Source organism: Rhinatrema bivittatum, chromosome 5 (genome assembly GCF_901001135.1).
Source record: "Rhinatrema bivittatum chromosome 5, aRhiBiv1.1, whole genome shotgun sequence".
Taxonomy (NCBI): Eukaryota; Metazoa; Chordata; class Amphibia; order Gymnophiona; family Rhinatrematidae; genus Rhinatrema; species Rhinatrema bivittatum.
The window spans coordinates 166,656,365-166,682,854 of NC_042619.1; the positions used below are offsets into that span (position 1 = coordinate 166,656,365).

General features: G+C 38.1%; 1 protein-coding gene and 2 long non-coding RNA genes across 9 annotated transcripts in view; 2 read left to right on the forward strand and 1 right to left on the reverse strand.

Moving 5' to 3' along the window:
* The window catches only part of DACH1 (dachshund family transcription factor 1), a 1,193,143-nt gene that overhangs the window by 1,011,709 nt on the left and 154,944 nt on the right, over positions 1 to 26,490 (forward strand). For all 7 annotated transcript variants that reach the window (XM_029603010.1, XM_029603012.1, XM_029603015.1 and 4 more), the window contains one exon: positions 24,420 to 24,571. In XM_029603010.1, coding sequence (XP_029458870.1) covers positions 24,420 to 24,571 — 152 coding nt within the window. The remainder of the gene's footprint in view (positions 1 to 24,419; positions 24,572 to 26,490) is intronic.
* On the reverse strand, positions 1,908 to 3,619 carry LOC115092269. The gene is made up of 3 exons (XR_003856967.1): positions 2,815 to 3,619; positions 2,585 to 2,673; positions 1,908 to 2,275 (listed from the first exon to the last, which is right to left on the reverse strand). It is a non-coding gene; the product is annotated as an uncharacterized LOC115092269 (long non-coding RNA).
* LOC115092270 lies at positions 4,116 to 5,546 on the forward strand. Its single transcript, XR_003856968.1, has 3 exons — positions 4,116 to 4,639; positions 4,781 to 4,869; positions 5,179 to 5,546. It is a non-coding gene; the product is annotated as an uncharacterized LOC115092270 (long non-coding RNA).

A 26,490-nucleotide genomic window follows, 5' to 3' on the forward strand; every position in this document is an offset into this window, starting at 1 on the left:
CGCCTCTGTACAAAAGTATAATTATTCACCTATAGATAGTCAATTTTTAATTTATAATCTTCAGTGAATAAATCTTTATTATGTATTTTTCATTGAGTTAATTAATAAATCAAAGTTCATAAGAGATAATCAGATCAAAATCTTTAAAATAAAGCTCCTAACTGATCCAACAGGTTCAACCTGTAAAGGCTGATGTGAAGATCGCTAAGTTGATGACAACACTGAATGATAAACTTGATGCCAGCATTTTGGCAAAATGGTTGCCTGCTCTGGATGAAAAACTGCTCACCCAGTCTTGCAAATGTCCAGAGGCTCTCTGCCAACCTCAAAGAGGTTTGAATGCCTTCCTGCCAAAATGTTTCTAGAAAGAGAACATAAAACCAAAGGGTAGGCTTAAGGCAGTAGTAGTCTGATTGGTGATACAGCCATATAAATCAAACAATCAAAACATATTGCAAAACTCTGTAATAATTATAAAACTAGCAAGATGAAAACATTCTTCAGATCTTCTTGAATAAGCAGAATTACAAGTGAACACAGAAAACAGTCCAGTCTAAATCATTATTCTGTCCATTCAAAGAAACATTTAAAAAAATAAATACAATATTGTTCCCATTATATCAGTAACTTATCTTGATCTCCACCCCTCAGGCTTGCAAAAACCAAATCAAGCACTGTAAAAACTAAATGATGTTTAGTTATACTGTGAGCCGTAATTGGAGCATCTATCTTCAATCTGTAGAAACAACTCCTATGTTCAGGGATGTGGCCGAGGCCTCCGAAATGGGTCCCAGGCCGGGGAATCGCGCGCCAGTAGCCCGCTGGCGCACGCGAGTTACGCCTGCTTCTGGCAGGCGTAACTTTTAAAACACAGGTAGGGGGGTTTAGATAGGGCCGGGGGGGGGGGGCGTGAGTTAGGTGGGTGAAAGGAGGGCAAGGTGTGGGGAGTGGAAGGAAAGTTCCCTCCGAGGCCGCTCCGATTTCGAAGCGGCCTCGGAGGGAACGGGCAATGCGCGCAGGGCTTTGCGCGCACAAGGTGCAAAAATGTGTACCTCCTTGCACGCGCCAACCCCACGCGGGCGTAGATTTATAAAATCTAACCCTATGTCAGTGAGCTTTCTGTTCCTTTTTTGAATATTAATTTATCAACTGAAGAAAATCAGTTTGATTTTTCAATCTTTGATAAACCTATGGATAAAAACACTCTTTTTAATTTTGCCAGCTGTCATCTACATCCCTTGAAGGAGAACTTGCCACTTGGTCATTGTTTATGTCTCTGACTGTTATGTTCCGATTTCAATGATTTTAAAATACAAGCTTATGAAATGGTAGGGCATTTTGCCCTTCAGGGTTATTCTGCCATGAGTATCAAGCACTAAATATCTAACAACTGGATAGAAATCGTGGTAATAATATGACAATCTTGTATATAATGAGCCACATTTAATGAAATGCCAAAACATAAAATATTTTTATTGCGACAATAACCCTCATACGGGAGCCAACTTTTAATATATAAGACGTGTTGATTTCATGGGATTTTTAACCCAATCCAAAGTGAATAGCTCACCATATAGATGTTGAATAATCATCGGGTTTGTCGCAGTGGATCCTAATTGTTTTTATCTTTTTCTTTTTCTATATTTTCCCTTTTTTAAAAAAATTTTATAATTCACAATAATCCTCTTATTCATAGAGTCCACATTTTAACTTAAATGTTCTTCAAAAATATATATATATCCACAGATAAGAAAACACTTATCATAATGTTGAACTGTGTTGCAACTCCATATGCCCTTCTTTTTGTTTTAATCACACAAGGGTCAACACAAAAATAGAACCTCTTCACCACAGTACTACACAACATACATAAGAAGAGGAATACAATAAATTGCATCAATGTTTTATTTGCATTTTATAAACCTATCTAACATTAAAAACTATCTAACACACTCATACTATACTCATGCACTCACATTTAAAAACAAACATCTTCAAGAAACATGAAAATCAGAAATATTATCAAATAATTCACTTGTAATATAAAGTGCAAATGCTCACATCATATTTTAAACATTATACAATAAATCAACCAACGAAGTCAGTCCTCAACGTATCCAACAAAGATCTTCGTTTCGCCAAGCTTATCTTAATGGCTTCATCAGGGATAGGACTGGTTTGAATGAATAACAGCTATCATCTCAAAATGTTAATGAGTGACACAACTGTAGAGCTTCGAAACTTCAATTTCTTAACAAGTTTTCCAACATGCGATCTACAAACCAAATCACATCATTTATCACATATCCCAAAAAAGGACTCAATAATATTCAACAATGAAATAAAGCATAAATTCACCACCTAATTAATTTAATTCATTTTAACGGAAGGACCGAAATATAAATGCACTACTCACACATTAGAATAATTGCCACAAGTTTGTATAATACATTTATACTGACCTAAAGACAGAAAAAAGACAGAAAAAAGACAGAAAAAAGACAGAAAAAACCGCAACAGCGCAAAAGTAAATCCCCACTGTCTTATACACAATAATACAATGGGTAAACTAAAGAATACCCACCAAACTTCAAAATGTGTTCGATACGAGGTACCTTCAAGGAAGATTCAAAAATCATTCATCTCTCAACTCACTCTAAAGTTCAACCCGTTCTAATATACAAAAATAAAAAAATAATAAAAGGAAAAATCAAGTCGTGAAACAGTTATCCTAATGAATCTCAACATTAATTCCATGTTAAAGTAAAAAGCAGGTAAAGAGCAAGTGGAAAAAATCAGGTAAAAAAATCATACCTCTAACGGGGACACTTCCACGTAACACTTAAATTTAATGTGTCACCATTCATAAGCCTCTTAGACATTATAACACTAAAGAAAAATAAGAAAAAAGAGAAAATGACAATGAGAAAGTGGACTGCCGTTCAACAATGCACAGCAACGCGTTCTCTTAACTGACACCTACCCGGAAATGACGTCTGTTCCATGTTTGAAATAGAGTGGGGAACACTAGTGTGTTCTTCCTTTATATCAATACACTCATCCTAATTTAAAGGGGCCCACAACATCACCAAAACGCACTCCACTCAACCGGTCCGTTAAGACCGTGAGGGCTCGTAGTTTTCCATTTGAAAATAAAACTTTGTTCGGCACGTAACAACGCAGCAGATAAATCTCCACCATTTTTTAACGACACTTGTTTAATAACAAAAAATTTAATGTCTTCCCAAGAATGTTCAGCTTCCCGCCAGTGGTCAACCAAAGGAGCATGTTCCCTTAGGACCTTAATACGGCTACGGTGTTCAATAATGCGCGTTCGTACCGATCTGCAAGTTTGTCCCACATACATTAAGCCACAAGGGCATTGAATAATGTATACTACCCCACTACTATCACATGAAAATAACCCGGGTAAAGTGTATCTATAATCAGTGTTGGGAGGAAAAAAACTTTTGCAATGAATCACATGCTGACAAACGGAACAGGATCCACAAGAGACCTGGCCTTGCAGCCGATTATTTTCAATAGTCTTAATGGTGGAACCCTTTAATCTGTCACGCAATGATTGTCGCTTCTTAATGGCAAAGACAGGGGGTTGATCAAAAATATGTAATGGAGATAGAATATACCAATGCCTCAGAATAGAATTTTTGATTGCAGAGGTTTTAATGGAATAAGGAACAGTACATATAACCCTGGAGGGCCCATCTTTATTACTCGGAAGAAAAAGATTCTCACGATTGGCATACAAGGCACGTTTGTATGCCTTCTTTATGCAGGAATCAGAATAACCCCTCGCCCGAAAACGTTCCCATAATTTTGAAGATTGAATTTTAAAATCCATTGTCAAGCTGCATAGCCTCCTATAACGTAAGAACTGACCCACCGGGATGTTATTTTTTAACCGTTTAGGATGAAAACTGTCATAGTGTAACAGGGTATTTTTATCGGTCTTTTTTCTATACACAGATGTGACTAATTGCCCACCATGTTTAAAAATCTGAACATCCAGAAAGGTAACAGTATCCATATGTATGGAAGTAGTGAATTTGAGATGCTTGTGGCTTAATGTATGTGGGACAAACTTGCAGATCGGTACGAACGCGCATTATTGAACACCGTAGCCGTATTAAGGTCCTAAGGGAACATGCTCCTTTGGTTGACCACTGGCGGGAAGCTGAACATTCTTGGGAAGACATTAAATTTTTTGTTATTAAACAAGTGTCGTTAAAAAATGGTGGAGATTTATCTGCTGCGTTGTTACGTGCCGAACAAAGTTTTATTTTCAAATGGAAAACTACGAGCCCTCACGGTCTTAACGGACCGGTTGAGTGGAGTGCGTTTTGGTGATGTTGTGGGCCCCTTTAAATTAGGATGAGTGTATTGATATAAAGGAAGAACACACTAGTGTTCCCCACTCTATTTCAAACATGGAACAGACGTCATTTCCGGGTAGGTGTCAGTTAAGAGAACGCGTTGCTGTGCATTGTTGAACGGCAGTCCACTTTCTCATTGTCATTTTCTCTTTTTTCTTATTTTTCTTTAGTGTTATAATGTCTAAGAGGCTTATGAATGGTGACACATTAAATTTAAGTGTTACGTGGAAGTGTCCCCGTTAGAGGTATGATTTTTTTACCTGATTTTTTCCACTTGCTCTTTACCTGCTTTTTACTTTAACATGGAATTAATGTTGAGATTCATTAGGATAACTGTTTCACGACTTGATTTTTCCTTTTATTATTTTTTTATTTTTGTATATTAGAACGGGTTGAACTTTAGAGTGAGTTGAGAGATGAATGATTTTTGAATCTTCCTTGAAGGTACCTCGTATCGAACACATTTTGAAGTTTGGTGGGTATTCTTTAGTTTACCCATTGTATTATTGTGTATAAGACAGTGGGGATTTACTTTTGCGCTGTTGCGGTTTTTTCTGTCTTTTTTCTGTCTTTTTTCTGTCTTTTTTCTGTCTTTAGGTCAGTATAAATGTATTATACAAACTTGTGGCAATTATTCTAATGTGTGAGTAGTGCATTTATATTTCGGTCCTTCCGTTAAAATGAATTAAATTAATTAGGTGGTGAATTTATGCTTTATTTCATTGTTGAATATTATTGAGTCCTTTTTTGGGATATGTGATAAATGATGTGATTTGGTTTGTAGATCGCATGTTGGAAAACTTGTTAAGAAATTGAAGTTTCGAAGCTCTACAGTTGTGTCACTCATTAACATTTTGAGATGATAGCTGTTATTCATTCAAACCAGTCCTATCCCTGATGAAGCCATTAAGATAAGCTTGGCGAAACGAAGATCTTTGTTGGATACGTTGAGGACTGACTTCGTTGGTTGATTTATTGTATAATGTTTAAAATATGATGTGAGCATTTGCACTTTATATTACAAGTGAATTATTTGATAATATTTCTGATTTTCATGTTTCTTGAAGATGTTTGTTTTTAAATGTGAGTGCATGAGTATAGTATGAGTGTGTTAGATAGTTTTTAATGTTAGATAGGTTTATAAAATGCAAATAAAACATTGATGCAATTTATTGTATTCCTCTTCTTATGTATGTTGTGTACTTCTTTTTGTTTTGGCATTTCATTAAACGTGGCTCATTATATACATGAGTATCAAGCAAGCATACAAAAGAGTTCTGTATGCCAGTCGGGAGTTCTTATTAAACCCCTTTGTTAAGGAAGAGACTAGTCGTCTGGAGTGCATTTTACCATTCACTGTTGGTGCATTGGAGACAAAAAAAATTGTAAATACTGTCAGGTTTTGAATGCGGATGTTATTTTTCATACTCGTCCTACTGTTGCTTTCTGATGAGCTTGCAGTATACATTGTATGCTAGTCCAGTCAGAGTTTTGCTCTGTTGATTCTATGCAGACTATTTTTTATGGACATAGACCTTGTGGCCATTGCTCTGTATCTGCCCACAAAAGATTGTGCCCATACAGAGCAATGTATGGCAGATTAATTTAAAGTTTTCAAGCCCATGTGCCTCTGCCACCATTGTATATAGTATAATATGTCCTTGCAGTCAATGGTATGTTGGCAAAACTATGCAGTTTGTGAAGACTTTCATGATAAAATATAAAAGTTGTCTCTGCAGTTTGAAGATAGATTCTCCTTTAAAGGCTCACTGTATGACTAAAAATCATTTTTAGATGATTTAGTTTTTACAGTGATTGACAGTTTCTGCTAACTTGCAGGGTGGAGATCAAGATAAGTTACTGACAATTTGAACAATCTTGGATTTAATTTTTTAAAACTGTTTCTTTGGATTGACTGCTTTTTTTGTGATCTCTTGCTGTTATTCTGCTTATGTAGGAGGATCTGAAGAATGTTTTCATCTTAATAGCAGTATAATTATAGAGTTTTGCAATCTTTTATTTTGATTGGTTGGTTTGTATTGCTATTTCTCCAATCAGATTGTTCTGTGTTAAGCCCACCCTTTGCATAAAAGTCTTTGGTTTTGTTCTCTTTTCTCAAAAACATTTTGGCAGGACGGTATTCCAGCATCATTGAAGCTGGCAGTGAGAGCTTTCAGACATTTGCAAGATGGTTTGAGCTCATTTTCCCCCAGAGCAGGCAATCATTTTGGTAAAACACTGATGTTTGGTTTAATCATGCAGTATTGTCATCATTTCAGTGATTTCCACATGAGCCTTTAATGGTTGGATTTGTCAGGTCAGAATTATCTCTCATAGTTCAGTTGGGAACTTTATTTTAATCTAATTATGACTTTTTAAACCTTGATTTATTAATTAACTCACTGAAGTTTGCATGTTAAAAGGTTTATTCACTGAAGATTATAAATTAAAAATTGAATTTACTTATAGTTGAATGATTATACAATTGTGCAGAGGCACTTTGAAACTTATAACTCAAGTTTTGCACTATTACATGATACCTTTTCAAAATCTTGTTTTGTGAGTCAATGCTGTTATTCCACCCTTTTGTACAATAAACACCATATATCTACATATGTCTTATATAGTAAAACAAGCCGTTAAGCCCGTTAAAACGGGCTACATCCCTCTGTCTCTCACCTCCCCCTCTTTCTCTCTCCCCTCACTCTTCACCACCCCCTCCCTCACCCACTCCTCCCCACCCTCCCTCTCCTATCACTCAGTCCCTCCCTCCCACTCAGTCTCACTCACTCCCTCCCCCCTCTCTCCCTCCCTCTCACTCACTCAGTCCCCACTCCCTCCGTCCTCTCCCTCAGTCCCACTCCCTCCGTCCTCTCCCTCAGTCCCACTCCCTCCCTCCCTCTCTCTCCCTCAGTCCCACTCCCTCCCTCAGTCCCTCCCCCTCACTCAATCCCTCCCTCCCACTCAGTCACTCCCTCCCCCCTCCCTCTCACTCACTCAGTCCCACTCACTCTCCCTCAGTCCCACTCCCTCCCTCTCTCTCCCAGTCCCACTCCCTCCCTCAGTCCCCCCTCTCCCTCTCACTCAGTCCCACTCCCTCCCTCTCACTCAGTCCCTCCCTCCCACTCAGTCACTCCCTCCCACTCTCTCTCTCCGTCCCTCCCTCCCACTCAGTCCGTCCCTCCCTCTCTCTCTCTTCTCCCTCCCTCGCTACCGCCCGCTACCGCCGTCGCTACCGCCGCCGCTCGCTACCGCCGTCGCCGCCCGCTGCCGGTACCCGCCGCCGCCGCCCGCTGCTGCCACTGGACGCCGCCATTTTTTTTTCTTTCTGAAGCTGCCTCAGAGCGACGTGCTCGCCCGCACATGCGCGGTAGAGCTGGTCTCTACCGCGCATTTGCGGGCCGTCGGTCACAGGCCATTTATAAGGTAGATATTTCTAGAACAGAAAAATAGTGCTTGTATAGTACTAGTAAACTAGTACTAGAATAAAAATCCAAACATATCATAAGAAGATAAATTATATACCTTACTCAGGTTAGAGGTACATCGGTGAAAAAGGTATGAAGCAAGAGCACAACTTGTACAGGCACTGTGAAAAAACAAGAAATGCGAGACAGAACAACCACCTCTCTTTGGTGATGATGTTCAGAAGGGCCAGGGACTATTGGCCTTCTTTGTCCATACCTAATGTGGAGTCTTTTCTTTCTCAACTGCCTTTCAGGGTTTGGAAAGACTTTGTAGATAGAGTGGAAGTTTCTAGATGGTATCTCAGGGGTCCATATTCAGACACAGTCCAGATAGCAAAGTTAGCCGGATAAACGTATCCAGCTAACTTTGGAGGTATATTCAGTAGTGCAGCTGCATTACTGAATATAGCTATCTAACTTTAGGACAGCTCTTTGGCCTGACCAGACAGCCTCTCAATTCCTCCCAGTTATGCCCCCAGAATGCTCATAACCTATCCAGCTAAATTATATCTTCCTAACATATTAGGTGGCTAGAATTTAGTCAGATATGTGCCCAAATATTCATTTAGCTAGCTAACTATTGAGTTAGCTGGCTAAATGCTTTTGAACATGGACCTCTTAGTGCTTCAGTACTGAGTACTCATTAATTCACTCACTGTGCTTAGAATAGTTTGAATACTGATTATGCCTCCACATGTTGCTGTGGAGCCATCTCATCAACCTAATGAACAGTCAGACATTGTGCTTAATGACTTCAGAATTTTGTTGGATGATAATCCTGACGTTCTCCTACCATTCCAATGATTGTCCTTTCTAGTGCAATGTACCTGAGAAAGGACCACCAAGGGATGGTGTCTTTTGCATTAGCAGGACTGATGTGATATTGGGCAAATGGGTGGACCTATATACTTGCTTGTCTTCTTGCTCCTCAGTTGAAGATTCTGCCAGTGGCTCCTGATCTGGTTGCAAAGATGTCTCCTTCTCCTTTTCTTCTTCACTTTAAGCTCCTGTAGCAGCTATGGTTGCTAATTATCCTCCTCTTTCAGCTTTCTGACATGAAAGTCAGGCTTGCTGTCCCATTCTTCCATTTGCAGAGGCTTCTGAACATGCAGAAGCCTGTGCATCTGTTCCTCTTCTAGATTACCCAGCATCATACTCTCCTCCTCTTCCTCCTCTTGATATAAGCTCTGGCAGCTCTCACATAACTGCAGACTTCTTCACAAAGACATCCTGGAATTCAGCTATTCCATAGGGAGTGGCAATCCTTCATAAACCTGAAAAAGAAAGAAGAAAATTAAGTAATTGTACACAAAGAGGGTAATTTTTAAACAGCCCACATAACAGTAAAGTATATATGTACATTGTGCATGCAGACTTTTTCAAGTATTTTCAAAGTGAACTTAAAAATGTAAATTTGCTTTGAAAATACTTGAATAATTGGCCCAGTGCAGTGCATGCACACATTCACTTGCATAAAGTTGCAACTCCACTTTGGAGGGAATAACGTGCACATGTACACTTATGCACATACTTTTTAAAACTGCAAAAGTATGCGTGAAAGTGCCGACTCTGCCCCCAGCTCTGCCCCCCCCCCCCCCCCCCCGAGAATGCCTCTCAATGCAGGTAAAAGTATTCATGAAACTGTGTTACATGCATAATTTTCCACAAATTGAAAGTACATGCAGACTTCATCACAAAGTTTAAAAGTGGGCTTACCTATATAAACCTGCTTTGAAAATTAGGTGTACGTGGAATCTTGTGTGACACATGCACACAAGATTGTCTGCTTGGGAGCAGGTGTGAAACTGTAAGCATACATTTATGTGCATACTTTTGAAACTTGAAAGTATACATGGAAATGGTTTTCCAGCCCCAACACCTCTCTCCAGAATGCCTCTTTTATGCACCCAACCTCAAGGCAGTTTTCAAAAAGCTTATTTACATGTGTAAAACTGTGTTTTACATGTGTAAATGCTTTTGAAAATCACGCCCTATATAAATTAATGGCTTTGAAAATTACTACACAAATCAAGTGCAGAGGACCCCTCTCTAACCCCTTCTGTAAACTTTAAATCTACAACAGCATTGGTGACCTAGAAAAGGGAGAGAGTCCTAAAATGGTCAATGTGCATAACAGAGATATATTCAGATTAAATTAATTGCTGTATCCTGTTATCAACAAAGGAAAGCCAAGATAAAAAAGTTAACCTGGCAGAACAGCGTGGTTATTTTTAAACTGTACTGATCATGCAAACAACTAATTTTACTGTAGCATCAAAATGCAATAATTGCATCTTCTTTCCTGCCACAAAATGCTAATGTTACAAAAGCTAAAAGAAATCCTAAATCTCTCTCTCTCTCTCTCTCTCTCTCTCTCTGTCTCTATATATATATATATCATAGTGTTGTATAGAAATATACATGTGCACATATATTTATGCATGCACACACAGAGTTTTTGAAGTAGAATTTGATAGAAATACAATCAGTCAAGAAAATCAATTTTGAGTTCAATTTTTGGATTTAAAATATTCTGAAATTATGTTGGATGTCACCATATTTGATGTCAAAGACTGAGCTCGGTAGAAAAGAATAGAATTAGATTGTAATTTCCATTCCTTGGAGGAGATGAGTCTCTTCATTCACTTGTATTAAAAAATTCATTTTTGTTGGCCCATTGTATTGAAGTATGCAAAGGTTTTATAGCGCTATCAGGTATAAATTTTGCACTTACTCATACTGTGATTTTTGTTTTGGCAGGTGAGGCTTTATCTTTGACTATTTTCAAATGCTCTTAACTAATATTTTAGCAACTTTCTAGGATGCAATAGGATTTAATGTTTTAAGATGGTCTATTTAAATATTCCTTATAAACTTTAATAACATGATTTCTTCTATTTGCTACTTTGGCTTATGCCTTTGAACAATCTAGAGTGAATTTTCAGAGGAGTTACATGTGTAAAATTAGTCTATAAAGTGGTACGTTTCAAAGTGATGTGCGTGCAAACATAGACGTGCTGATTTTATAACATGCACGTGTTTATGTGCGCATGTTATAAAATCAGCTACCCGCATGTACATGTATGCACGATTTTATATTGACACGCGCATGTTAGCGTGAATGCTGTCTTGAGTGCGTAAGTGGGGAATTTTAGTAGATACGAGCGGTGACACCAATATCTGTTTTCCTAGGCCGTTCCCAGTTTACCCAGTTAAAGTATTCAACTTCTATACTCCCCTAGTTAGCCAGCCTTTCTTTTCCTCTACCTGCCCCGACCCTTAAAACCCCGCTGACTAGGCTAGATTTTTTTAATTTTTCTACTTACAGACCATCCACAGCTGAAGTAAAGATTCGTAGATAGCGTCCCCGGCACGCACTTGTGAGCGTCAGTGTTACGCGCTGGTATCATTGGGAAAATCAGGAGCACCCATGCCCTGCCCTTTTTTCTTCAAAACATTTTTTAACTGCGTACTGGGAGATACACACGTGACTGCAGGCCTTTTAAAATCTGCATGGCCCGTACGTGTCTGAGTCACACGCACTTCTCCTGGTTTTGCCACGTGCAAGCCTTTGAAAATCTACCTCTAAGCATAAAAGTAGCTTGTATTTGAATACATGCTATTTTATAAACATCAAAATACAAACTTTTTTTGGTTTCATACACACATTTACATGCACAAAAAAGGGATAATCTAGGTGCGTTCTGGGGTGGAGCTGAGTTATATGCAGAAGCTGCTATTTTATAAAGCACTTAAATGAGTACATTTATGATAACATAAAACTTGCCATACTGGGTCAGACCAAAGGTCCATCAAGCCCAGTATCCTGTTTCAATTAGTGGCCAATCCAAGTCACAAGTATCTGACAGGATCCCAAGGGGTGGATAGAGTCCAAGCTGCTTATCCCAGGGATTTCTACAACTCCACCTTAATAATGGTTGATGGACTTTTCCTCCAGGAACTTATCTAAATCTTTGCAACTTATTTGCACAATTTTGCACCTGCTAATTATCCAACTTATCTGTTGTCTGCTTTTGGTTGGATGGGAGGTCTGGGTGAACTGGTGGAGGTATCGGCAAACTGGCGATTTTAATTATGCATGCATGTTTTAAAATATTTCGACTTCCGCATATAAATCAGGGTTTTATGTGAGCAAGTTAAATTTTTTTGCATGCAAATGTACATGCATATGTTTATATAAAATAGGTAAGAAAGGAATGCGTTTTCAGAGTATTACAGGTATTCTCATGTGTAACTAAACATACACGGGTATGTTGGGGGATAGACAGATGCATAGCTGATAATTTGTGTGTACCTGTACACACAGATTATAAAATATGGCAGTGGATCTCCTTACAGCCATATATGCATGCATATTGGGCCGTGCAGAGTTCTTTAAAAGTTATCCTCAAACTCTGCATAATATTCAGACTTTACTCAGTTTGACGCACAGATGTTTAAACATGCAAAATCTGTATTCCGGGGACATACTCAGATGACATGAGAGATGTGACTATGAGAGCAGGAACACACAGGAAGGAACAGTTATATACTTCCTGTTTGCCTGAAGTTAGCAATACCCTTTCATTGGCTGGACTGAGCCCTGGTGTGTGATAATACAATTTGGGGATATTCTCTCTTTTACTTCAGTATAAATATATTTTATTTCAGCCATTGTCCTCTAATATTCCATTCTGGTTTTCTCCTGTTTTAATTTTTTAGTCTCTCCTTGGCTCCTTGCATTTTTTATTGTTATTATTTTGTTTTGGTTTCTTCATTTAGTTTTTCTGTCCATTTCTTTTTATCTTTCTGTTATTCTATATTGTCTCTTTCTTAACTTATTTTCCTTCATTATTCTGTTTTCCTTTTTCTCTGCTGTCTTCTTCATACTCTATGCTGTGCTCTATGCACCACCTCTTTCCCCTCTGACATTCCTGTGCCCTTTCTTATTCTGATTTGTGTCTGTCTTTATTTAGGCCCCCTTTTTTTTGTATCTCATGGTCTTTATCTTTCTCTTCCTCACTTTGTTTTCTTCTATTTTCCTTTCTCCTCTCTACTCATCCCTTTCTCTCTCCCTTTCTTATCCTAATCTGTATTATCTCCCCTTTCAGCTCCGTTGTTCTTTGTTTTCCCATTGTTTTCCTTCATCAGCCTTCCTCTTCTCTCACTTGTTCCTTAGTATTTCTGGCAGGATTCAGAATAGAGCTGGAATTCTGATATAATGAACCTTTATGAGCCTTCATTTGCAACTTCTCGACGATTTTTCCCCTATGTTATATTCCCTGTCCCCCAATATACCTAGTCTAGTCATTATAGTGGTCATCCTGGGTCAAGGGCCATGCACCAGGGTTCCTTCTCAATCTGGTCATTAGGTGTAAACCTAGAGTAATGACCATAACTCATTCCCTCTCCCTCATTAGGGGCTGTGAACACTGTATATATAGTAGTATTCCTAGCCACAGTCAATCCAGGGAGCAGAAGATTTGACTCGGGGATCAAAACAGGCTCCTTCTGAAAGGCAAATCACAGCATTACCACTAAACCCAATCCCCTCCTTTTCATTTTCTCTCTCTTTCTCTTATCTCCTCTCTCTTCCTGCTTCTGTCTTGTCTCTTCCTCCCATTCTATCTCATTCTGTCAATTCCCTACTACCTCTCTTCTTTCCCATTCCCCACCCAGCCCTCTTCCTCTACTCCTCATACTCACCTTCTCCCATTCTTTCTCTCACTCCCTCCCCTCTCCTTCCCTTCTCTTCTCTCTTCCCCCACCCCTTTCTTTTCTCTTATCCCTTCTCATATCTTTCTCCAACTTCCTCTCATTACCCCATTGCTGACCCACAAGCCTCTTTGGCACTAGATCTTATTCCTGCTTCTGGATATGCAGCCACTTCTTCTTAATGCCACTTACCTTGCCTCTTGCTAGCCTGCATGCAATTTGATCCAGTCCTAGCTGGCTATAATACTTCACTCGTCCTGCCTTGAATGCAGTTATCTGTTTCTTCTAATGTCAGTCTAATCTGCAGAGTCATCTTTATGCTGATATTATGAAACCATCATAGAGCCTTCTCCACCTGCCCTGACATAAAAGTAGTCATTATGGAGCTCACCAGAAACATTGTGGTATTGCTGTAGTCTAGTATGACATTTTCGGTTTCATGTGACACTTCTGGAATATGGTGAGTGCTTTTCAAAGTGACGCTATTCTGGTCTCAGAGAAGGATGTCTCTTCCCCAGCACTGGCCTAGAGAAAACCCCAGTCCATAGACTGCATCACAGAATTGATGAAGACTTACTTTACCTCTCTAGCGGCCAGTGACAAGGAGGGTACCTTTCAGCCTTTAATTTCCATAATGTCAGATTTGTTCCTTCAAGGGGAAGTTCTCCCACTTTACCATTCCCACTCTACAGGAACTCTAATCAGAGATGCCAACAGAGAAAACTAGCCTATTTCCATTGGAAAGACCATCCCTCTTAGCTGAGGATTCCAGCCAACATTCAGAGAATGAACAGCAGGACATATCCAACTAAGACCTTTCCCGGGAGACTAAGGTCTCTGCTCTGATCACTTTCTTCTTCATTAGGGTCATACATTAGCATCCTTCCACCATTCAATTTTGAGAGGGGTGGGGGGGGGGCTATATGCATCCCCTCAAATCCCTTACCTGACTTATTAGAGCATTCCTCACTGCCAGAAGCCCTCATATTCTAGATTGCTCATAAAACTGGATAAGACCATTGGCATCAACATCTGGATGGATAAGGACCCCCATAAGGAAATCTTCAGCCTGCTTCATATTTTGGAAACTCCCCCCAAACCAGCAGCTATACTGATCCCATCCATTCTGCAGGACCTGAAAACAAGAATGTACAATAACTAGCCTCCTGCCCTCTGGTAGCCAGAAAGCTGGATCTCAAATAGAAAGTGCAGCAGGCACCTAGTTTTGGCATAGTGCAAGTACCCCTCCAGTCACTTATGATTAAGACAGCATTAAAGCAGGCCAAGAAGACCCAAATTTTCTCTAACATACCATGTGAGAAGGAACCAAGATCAATGGATACCTTTGGGAAGAAAATCAGATGACGTCACCCCACGTGTCATGGCTAATTCATCCTGCTGTCTACGAAGAATCTGTATACATTAAGCAAACTTGCTTAAGATTTTGGATGATTTATAGCATGATTAAGCTATGGTGAGTATTTTATGGAAATGTTGTTATAAAACTAAATTGAATAAGATATTTTGTTGGATCTCCTGCAAATGATAACATTTTTCTAAGAAATCCAAAAGCCTATTTTCAATGTCTATTATGTAGTATCAGTTCTTTTGTATGCTGATAACTAAAGCAATAACCGGATTCTGTTTACAATATAATAGTAATTTAGCAGAACACAAGCTAGTAAACAATAGTTTCTTCTTCACTTGTTGATTTAATTAAATCGGTTTGAAAACTGATGTCCAAACATCTAGAGGTTTGGATGTCCACTAAGCAAATAGTAGAAAAAAGGGGATACTCAGCTTCTATCTGTAAAGTTTTGAATGTTAATAAAACCAATTCTAAAGGGCCAAACATTATATTTGCAGCATAAAGGGGGCAGAACCTACCTATATTCTCAATTATTGGGCTACACTCCAGTCTTTCTCACAAAGGGTTATTAGCCTACCTAGATATACAGCCTATATTCGCCTCTCCAAGGCCACTATATTGAATAGATGATTTATTTGAGCTAAGAGTAGGAGTGAGTTTGGCTGGCTTCCCTTTTCCCTGTGTAGCTCTCATTCTTTTCTGAAAAAGGAAAAACAAATATTTCCCCTTCCAAGCAAAATCTTGGGAGCCAGCTTATGTCACTCTTTTCTCAGTATCTCAGAGGGACATAAGAACTTAAGATTTTCCATACTGAGTTAAACCAAAGGTACATCAAGCCCAGTACCCTGTTTTCAACAGTGGCCAGTCTAGGTCACAAACATCTGGCAGGATTTCAAAAGGTAAATAGATTCCATACTGTTTATCTTAGCGAAAAGCAGTGGATTTCCCCAAGTCTACCTTAATAATGGTTTATGGACATTTCCTCCAGGAACTTGTCCAAATCTTTTTTAAATATAGCTGCACTAACAGCTTTCACCACATCCTCTGGCAACCAATTCCAAAGCTTAATTATGCATTCAGAAAAAATATATTTTCTCCTATTTGTTTTAAATGTACTACTTAGTATGGTCATTGCATGTCCTCTACTTTTTGTATTTTTTGAAAGAATAAACAACTGATTTCTGTTTACCTATTCCATTCCACCCATTATTTTATAGACCTCTATCATATCTCCCCTCATCCATCTCTTCTCCAAGCTGAAGAGCCCTAACCTGTTTAGCTTTTCCTCATAAGGAAATTGTTCCATCCCTTATATCATTTTCGTTGACCTTCTCTGTACCTTTTCTAATTCTGCTATATCTTCTTTGAGATGCAGTGACCAGAACTACACACAACATTCAAGATGTAATTGCACCATGGAGTAATACAGAGACATTTTGTTACTCTCTGTTTTATTCTCCATTCCTATCCTAATAATTCCTAGCATTCTATTTGCTTTCTTGGCTGCTGCACACTAAGCAGAGGAATTCAACATTTTATCCACAATGATGCCTATTTGCTTTTCCTGAGAAGTGACTCTTAACATGGAACCTTGCATTTTGTAGATATACTTTAGATTGCTCTTCCCAAAGTGCATCACTTTGCAGTTGTCCACATTAAATGTCATCTGCCATTTGTATGCCAGTCTCCTAGTCTTGCAAAGTTTTCTTGCAATTTCTCACAATTCTCTTGTGATTTAACCACTTTGAATAATTTTCTGTCATTTGCAAATTTAATCACCTTACTCGTTCCCATTTCCAGGTTATTTGTAAGTATGTTAAAAAGCAGTGGTCCCAGAATAGATCCATTGGGTACTCCATTAGTCACCTTTCTCCATGGAGAAAATTGGCGATTTAGCCCTACTCTCTATTTTCTAGCGTTTAACCTGTTCCAATCCACAACAGGACATTCCCACCTATCCTCAGAAATCTGTCATGAGAGACTTTGTCAAACCTTTTTTGAAAATCCAAATACACTATATTAACTGGCCTCATCTTTATCCACATGTTTATTTATGCCTTCAAAAAATTGTAGCAGATTGGTAAGGCAAGACTTCTCTTTCCTAATTCCATGTGGCTTTATCCTCTTAAATTATGGCTATCTGTATGTGCAGTAATTTTGTTCTTTATGATGGTTTGCACCATTATGCTTGACACTGACATCAGACTCACTGGTTTGTAGTTTCCTGGATCATACATGGAACCCTTTTTAAAAATTGGCATTATGTTGGCAACCCTCCAATCTTCAAGTTTCGTAGATGATTCTAAAGATAGTTACCAAATTATTAATAGTATATTTGCAATTTCATTTTGCAGATCTTTTAACACTCTGAGATGTATACCATTTGGTATAGATGATTTGCTATTCTTTAGTTTGTCAATTTGCCTTATTACATCTTCCAGGGTCACTGAGATTTGTTTCACTTCCTCTGAATTGTCACCTTTAAATATCAATTCTGGTATGGGTATCTCCCATATAGCTTCCTCAGTAAAGACTGAAGCCTTATCTTCCCTAAGTATTCCTTTTATCCCCTGATAATTTAATGGTCCAACTGACTCCCTCACAGGCTTTTTGTTTTGAATGTATCTGAAAAAGGTTTTATTATGAGTTTGTGCTTCTATGGCAAGCTTCTATTCAAATTCTCTTTTCCTTTCATATCAATGCTGTGCATCTAACTGCCAGTACTTATACTGTTTCCTGTTTTCTTCATTCCGATCCTTCAGTACCTGAATGTATTCTGCTTTGAAATGGCTGAAAGATGGAATATACATCAATTAAAGAAAATAAAAACATCCCTTTTCCATTTTTTAAAAGATGTTATTTTAGCTATTATAGCCTCTCTCACCTCACCTTTTAGCATGTTGGTAGTCATTTAGCCTTCTTTCCACCTTTTGAAATTCATGGAATACATCTGGTCTGGGCTTCCAAGATGGTATTTTTAAACAAGGTCCATGCCTGCTGTAAACTCTTAACATTGGCAGCTTCTCTTTTCAGTTTTTCCCTATTTTCCCTATTTTCCTCATTATATCATAGTTTCCCTTTTGAAAGTTAAATGCTATGAGAAGGAAATATTGGCATGCTTAGCACTGCTTCAAGGAGCACGGTTTCAAAAAAAAAGTCCTATATCCTTGATGTATGAGAGACAGTATAAAACCTGGCTCCTTTAGCCATTCAGCATGTCATTTGCTGACAACATCGCTTCTTCTGGAATGCCAGCTTCACATATTCAGAACTAGTGGACTGCCTCCAATATCGTGATATTAACAGATGCATCCTACAAATTTTGAAAACAAGTGTAGTGCTGGTACTGCAAAGGGAGCTGCTTGATGGGAGGGAGGTTTTTGGTTGCACATATGCCAGGGATTGCTGACCTCTTCTCTGACTCCATTGCAAAGAAAACGGAAAAAAATATTTCTGAGATGGAAAAAAGTCTTATTTTGGATCTCTTTCTTACTCCTTTTAAAGATATAAAAGGTGAATTTTAAAAGCCTGATGCACACATTAATTAATGGATGCGTGAATATGTCAGGTTCAAGCGTGCCGAGGAGATTTTAAAAGCTGTTGAGATACGCACATATCTGCCGGAGCGTGCACATCTCGGAAGTTTTCATAAAGGGGTGAGGTGTGGACAGAGCATGAAAGTTTTGGGACATGTACCTGAGATGTGTGTGTAAATATTTACATGTGGCCCCCTGCCACATTTAAGTTAAAAAATAAAAATAGGAAGATCTGTAGGGTTTTAAGGGTCAGGTCTAACTGGGGGGGAGTGAAGGCTATTGCACTAGGGTGGGGAGTTGGAGGAATTATCTCTTAACTGGGTGAGCTGGGGATGATCTTATAAAACTGGGAATAGCATCAGTGCGCACCTCTTTTATAATCCCCTGATTTATATGGTAGAAGTAGCATTTGCGCGCACTTATTTTGGGCCCACTTAAACTTCAGCACATGTGCCTGCAGCCAGGCTAGTTTATAAGATGCACACATATGTGCACTTATGTTATAAAATGGCTGCATCCCTGGGTGCAGGCCGATGTATGTGCCAGTGTGTGCCCATGTGCCAATTTGAAAGTTACCGGCCAATTATCACAACTCCTGCAGCACATCGTAACACTTCTCTTTTGAAAAATACCATCAGTTCCACAGTTTCAGTTGCAAATGGTATAGATTAATTCTTTTTGCAACTTCTTTGTGAAAGGAAAGGAAACAAAGATCTCTCCAGTGTTTCACATATCCTGGATACATTTCTGCAGTCTCCTACTGTTCCTGAATTTAACTTCCCTTGAGGTACAATTGAAAAGGCATGAGCTAAATATGAATAATTAATCATGGTCTTAAATCCTTCAGGGTCCATCCCTGATGGTTTCTGGCCAGAGCTCCATCACACCAGAAAATTTCCTGCTTCCAGTGGAAGCAACATGACATGTAGGGTCTATAACTGTCCAGCCTCATTGCAGCAAACATAATCAACTATGAAACCAAAAATCAATTGTTACATTTCAAGTGTCAATTTAGAACATACATAAAGGAGGTCATATCTTTTCCTAAAGCATACTAAGCACGTGCACCTGAAACATCTACCATACATCCTGCAGCAGAGCTTGGATTGCAGAAACAAGCCACTCAACACATCCTTGGCAACAAGTAATGACCATAAGGGTCTCATGAATTAAATGTGTATCCTAAGAGAGGATCCCAAGGTGGTGGACTGGATTAGAAATTGGTTGGCTGATAGACACAAGGAATTGTGGTAAATGGGAATTTGTCTGAGGAGAGAGAGGTGATTAGTGGAATGTCTCAGACATCAATTCTGGGACTGGATCTATTCGATATCTCTATGTGCAGTATTGCACTGGGGTTAGAAGGAAGAGTTGTCTTTTTGTGAATGACCCTAAGTTCTGCAACAGAGTAGACACCACTGAGGGAATCTTGTTTAATATATACATGAGATCTGTAGGAATCTTACTTGAGTTTGCAAGATGCAAACTTTTTATATACTGACGATATCCATCTCTGTGTTCTCCTTCAGTTTAATCATCAAGAGCTCAATATTCAAACTTTCCCCAGATTCATTAAAATGCTATAATAACACCTGTGGTAAGAAGAAGGGCCATGCTTATGGTAATTTTAGAATTACCACACTGCTGCTAACATTGGGCTTTGCATAGGTAGTATCATGGGGTGCAGTAAACGTTTTATACCCCACAATACTTCTGTTTTGAGAGAAAGAGAGAGAGAGAATGAGAATTTTTAAGGCTGTTATATTACTCAACTATTTATGTCTCTATAGGAGGGCTATCTAATAGCTCGAGGTGAGGTGTTGGTGGAGGTTTAGGGTTTAGGGGCCAGTTTTACATGCAGAGTGAGATGTACAAACAGCACAGTACACCTCAGTGAAGATCTGACGTCATTTGGAGTGAGGAAAGTTTCACAAAGTTGAGATTTCTACTATGTCATCTCGCCCTAGCCTGATGGACACTATAGCAGGGTACTGTCAAGCTAGGGCGAGAGATGCCAGGAAAAAAAGTGTAATTATTTCTGACATTAAAATTGTGCAATAGCATGCATTATGCTATCACTGAGTGCAATATTGCCCCTCATTTTAATTAACCCCTCCTCAATCCCGCCCTTCAAAAAATTTGCATTCACTCTGTGCAGTAACACAGTTATCACATACGTTAACGCCATAACACATTTTGATGAATGACCCTGTTAGTTGGATAAGCAAGTTGGCCAGATAAGACATAACCAGCTGAATACCCCTATAAAAGTTGCTAGCTAGCCAGATAAATCTTATCCAGCTAACATTAGACCTGCTATTGAGCAGGTTTAACTATACAGTCAACGTAACCAGATAAGTCAGAATATTGGAATTTATCCGGCTAAGTTAACCAGCTAAGTAGCTCTTTCCCAATCTACCCACAGTCCACCCATCACTTATTGGGCTAATTTCTTAGCTGAATAAGTACTTGTCAGGCTAAATGGTGACCACTGACTGCAGACGGATACTCAGCCACCGTGACTTAACCGGATAAGTCACCACTTATCAAGCTAAGTAGCACTGAATATCATCCTCCAAGAGGCTTTGGCTAAGTGCATTGACTGTCTGAGGAAAGTAACTGAATGGTTACATGTGAACATACTTAGGGGGTCATTTTTCAAATCGCATTATGACATTAGAGCCCTAACGCCTGCAATAAATAATTCATTGAGAGATGCGTATGCAAAGTTAGTCAAATGGAAGAAGTTTATGAAAATGAGGGGTGCTAAACATTGCATATGATAGTGTAACAGTATCATGGGATTTAACACCGGAAATAACTACACATTTTCCTGGCTTTATGGCAAACTCCATTTCAGGGAGGCGAGATAGAGACAGAGTGAGAGAGAAAGAGAGAGAGAGAGAGCACCTCTGGGGAAGCACACATATTAGGCAACATCTTATACCACTATAAGAGGGGCCATTCTGAACTCAAGGTTAGGTTTTGGTGGTGGGCTAGGTTTTGGGAGCCAGTTTTACATGCATGGTCAGAGTTTCGAACACCACAGTAGACATCAGTGAAGATTTTATGTGATTTGGAATGATGAAAGGTACACAAAGATGAAATTTGTACATTTTACTGTCAACCTAGTTTGATAGCAGCTAGGTAGAGAGTGCATCAAACCTCACCCCGAGTTACTAGTTGCCCATCTTATAGTGGTATAAATAGTTTAATTATATAAGAGCATCATGAAGAGTCTCTCTCTCTCTCTCTTTCTCCCCCTCTCTCTCTGTCTTTCTCTCTACAGCTTGCAATGTGAAAATATTGCAGGTGTGATAAATTTAACACACATTGCAGTAAAATAGCTATGTAATGCAGTATCTGGAAAATTACCTTAACCACACACTTTTTTATTGCAGGTGCTATTTTTCGCAATTTCATAGCAAAATGATAAGTCTAGAGGTTAAATTGACCCAATAAAGACTAAGATAATTTGGGTTACAAAACCCTCTATGCCACCTCTGTTTTCGCCATAGTTAGATGGTATACCTTTTGCTTTTAGTTCAAAGGTACATTTTGGGGTTCATCCTAGATGCCACCCATCCCAAGGAACCTCAGATCTTATCAGTTATTAATTTGGTCTTTCTCCAATTTCATCGTATCCTCCTATTATGTCTGTTTCTTTCAGAAAATGATTTGCTCAAGATTGTGGATGCATTTATTTTGGCCGGTCTGGATTACTGTAATTCGCTACATATAGGATTACTACCAAGAAATTTGCAGATATTACAATTGGTCCATAATGCAGCTGCCCTCAATGTCCTTAAGAAAAAGTTGAGGGGTCATATCAAACCCATTTTAAAAAATCTTCACTGGCTCCCAGTTGAATTTAGAGCCAAATTTAAATTACTAAGCTTGACTATTAAAGCTCTGCATGGACAGGCATCTGGCTATTTTACTGAAAAATTGCAACAGTGCATGCCAGCTAAAGCACTTATGTCTTCCCAAGAGGCCACTTGCAAGTTCATCCTCAAAGGAGGTATGCCATTTGGGAACCCACAATAGATATTTCTCTTTTGCAACTCCTGTTATATGGAACCAACTTCCTAAAGAAGCACAGTTGACAGTGAATTTATTGTACTTTAGGAAAGCAACTAAGACCTGGTTATTGGCCTCAACTTTTCCAAACTAGCTGTCATTTCCCTGACGTTGGACAGTCTCAACAGTATATGTTATTTGCACTACTAAGTTTAGCTTTTTAGGCCTGTTACTTTTGTTTTTAACTGACCTGGATATTTCTGGGTCGGAAGGCCTTTATTTTTATATTTGTAAAGGTTTACAGGATATTTTCCAGTTGTAATGGCCCTCTGATTTGCAGGTATTAGCTGTATTACAGATTTTAAGATACTAATTATTATATTATTTTTTATTCTGGATTTTAGTTGTGTTCAATGAAGAATCTATTTTGCTAAGATGTATTATATGATTAGATATTGTTTATTTATGCTTTTCAATTGCTGTTTTATAATTACTGCCTAGATGCTTGTTTTAGATAAGCTGCAAAAAATAAATGTAATTTCAGAAAGTATGAAAATAAGGCAATATGGAAACTTAAGTGTGGGCAAGAGTATTTGGCTTCTAGTCCTTAGCTTCTGCTGACATCACAGTTTGCACACCCTTATGGTTTCCCCACCTTTCCTAAATGTGACATGTGTCACTCAAGCTATTTTGCATTTCTAATAAGGATTAATCAGGCTCATGCATAGAGAAATGAGGCAGCTAATGCATTCAGCATCTCAGAACAAGGCAAGCTTGAAATGCTTTATTATATGCTCAGTATTCCCAGTTCAGTACTATTCAAACCCTTGTTCATCTTTTCCTTGCAGCTTTAAATAATAACTTAAAAAAATTATATATGTATACTTTTTTAAATTTTCTGGTTTTTCCAAATAGTTATTCACCATGGCCTCTTTTTCTGCCTCAATGTGAGTGAGTTGTGCACATAATACCTATGTCTTCAGGAAAGAACAAGTACTTGCATTTAGAAAGATGATGAATGGTGCAAATTATCCTAATGTAATACTAATATTTTCCCAGTTAATTTTTTAATATTAGCAAGGTCACTTACAAAGTAAACAAATTTACATTGCTGTTGTTTCAAAAAGGTTTCCCCACTCTCTTTGTATTGTTTTTTTTATATCCTGTTTTGCAAATTAGTACTTTGGAAAGGGTCATAGACTAGTACTGAAACACTTTTAATTGTGACATATTGTTTTCACTGTGATGTCACACACATTTGTATTATGCTTGTCATACCTTTGCTAATAAGAACATTCAAGAACAAAAGAATAGGTTTTTGATTTTAACCATGTCAAACATTTCTGGTTTTGCTCCAAAACTATTTTATGTCAGAAGCAATTGAAGTTTTATTATATTTGAAAATTAAGAAAGAAATGTAATTCTGCATCACTTTCTAGAAACTAATAATGTTGTTTAAATCTTTTGTAGGAGGGGAAATCTTAATTGAATGGGCAGTAAAGAACAAGATATTGTCTTATTCAAAATGTATCTTAAGTAAGATAATATTCTGTTGTGAATCTAAATAGAACACAAACTAAAATGAGATAATTGGGAAGGTATCCATAAAATCTGCCTGAATATATTATTACAAGTATATATGAGATAATATTTGTTTATAAAAAAGGTTCTATGGCACTGTAAACTCAGTCTCATTAGAGACTGCATTTAAAAGGCTTATAAAGTTACTCATTAATGTTATCTTCTTGTATCTCCACAGCTTTTTCATTAAAGAAAATTCAGCAGAAAGCATTTTCTCCTGATAGCAGGAACCAATTTGCAATAAATGTTCTGGAAACCACTAGGGAAGCCATTACTGAGGTCTAATAAAAACAGACAAGCGTAACTTGTTCTATATTTTTGTTTCAATCACATACAGATGAGACCCCGCTCTCAACACCAATCACAAGAGACTGCTTTGACAAACTTTCCCTATCTGGGCATGGGCAACCATTACCTCCTGGCTTCCCATCTCCTTTCCTTTTCCCTGATGGGCTATCTTCCATAGAGACACTTCTGACTAACATCCAGGTAGGCCTTCCTGAAGCCCAATATTTAGGGCAAAACCAGTGCCAGTCATAGATTTATACATATTACTAAACCCTGCTAGCACAATTTGTTCATAACATTGTTTTTCTCATTTAGTGAGTGCTCTTGGAACCGTTTAGTTTTTAAAGGCATCAGCACAACCAGATTAGTTATGAAATAAAAGTCAGATGGATATTATTGAACTGTAATAGAGACTTGGATGAAAGTGACATAGGTGTATTTAAAATGATTCTTTGCTAGTGCTTTTTTATTACTAAATAATGTGACAGATCATAATGCTTTTCTGAGGCAAAACCTGTAGTAATAAATAGTTATTTTAAAGCTGCTGCAGTACTAATAGGACAAATAAAATGAAAGTTGTTAACATTATCTAATATTAAAGGCACCCAGAAAAGTACATTCTTCACAAACAAGCAGTTAAAGTATTCCTTACTCTAACACCAATAAACATTTGAAGGAATTATTAGATTCTACTAATAACTGTGTTCAAATTCCTCATAAGGAATCTATTAATTTTCATTAAATTGTGCCACTGGTATTGTTTTTTCCTATGGCGATTTTCTGAATGAACATATCATATGTAAAATACTTTAAAAATATTTAAACATCCCCTTTAAGTAATACGTTTTTTGAGAAATTGTATTCAATGCTGTACTGTTTGCATAAAATATTCAGTAAGGGAAATATGCTAATAAATGATTTATAAATCCTCTGTAAATCATTCATAATACAACTCCTAGACAAAGTGATTACACACCTTTCTTTCTGACTGTTCATGAGTTCATGACCTAAAATGGTATTGAATGAGGATTATTTCTGTACCAGTAGAGGTGGTGAAGAAAAGTGTGTAATTATTTATTCCAGTAAGCCAAACTGTTCATGTGATACTTTTCATAAATTATTTGTAAGTATATTTGTAAACAATACAATATGAACATGTTCAAAACCTATGAAAATGATGAAATGTATGGGCCCCATCTTTCTCTCACTCCTGTTTACTGGTCTGATTTATTTATTTGTATTGAGTTCACCAATCCCAATAAGGTTTTCAGACTGTATCATAATAATCCATTTTTTTATTTAATGTACATGTCAAGTTTTCAAAATCTACCTCTGCTACCTTGATCTTCCAACCATCTACCACAGGGGATCATTTTCAAAATTGGGCTAGAGTGAGGCGAGCTGCATGCAGTAGGTGACCTACTAACAAATGGTGTCCCCGCATGTTGGATCTATTTGGCCACCAGCCTACTAACCCCAGGGCAGGAGTCAAAACCAGTCGCTGATTACAAATTTGTTCAATATAGGACATTATTTCTGCCCAAAAGGACTGGACATGGCAACACTCCCATCACATGTGCATGTATGTTCCATCACGGCCACATCCTCTCCAACATTCCTTTCCCATGACACTGGGAATTGGGCTAAATGCACAGGGGTTTGATACATGTGGTGTAATAATTTAAATAATAATTCTTGCCCTTTCCCACATATAGTTATCTTTCGAGATCTTTTCCAAATGATTTTCCTATATTTCCTCTACCAAATCCGTTCCCAAATCGGCATTCCAGGTTCAAATAAAAGCATTTGATATCTCTTGCTCTCCAGACCCAGCCCGAATTGAGACATATAAGACAGAATTTTAGTGCCGAGCCCATAGTTTACAGCACATCACACCTTCCACCTCAGTACATTATTCCTGAATTACTCTGGCATCCATTTTCTTAGTGATGTCCCTACCTAGCTGCATATATAAATACCTGGTGGAAGGCAAAATTTGAAATTCCTCCACCAAGTCTGTAAAAGATTTTAGTTTTCTGTCCTAGATGTTTTAAACCTCTCATCCCCATCTCACCATATTAGGATAAAATGTACACTGTGACAGCTGTGAGTTATCCCAT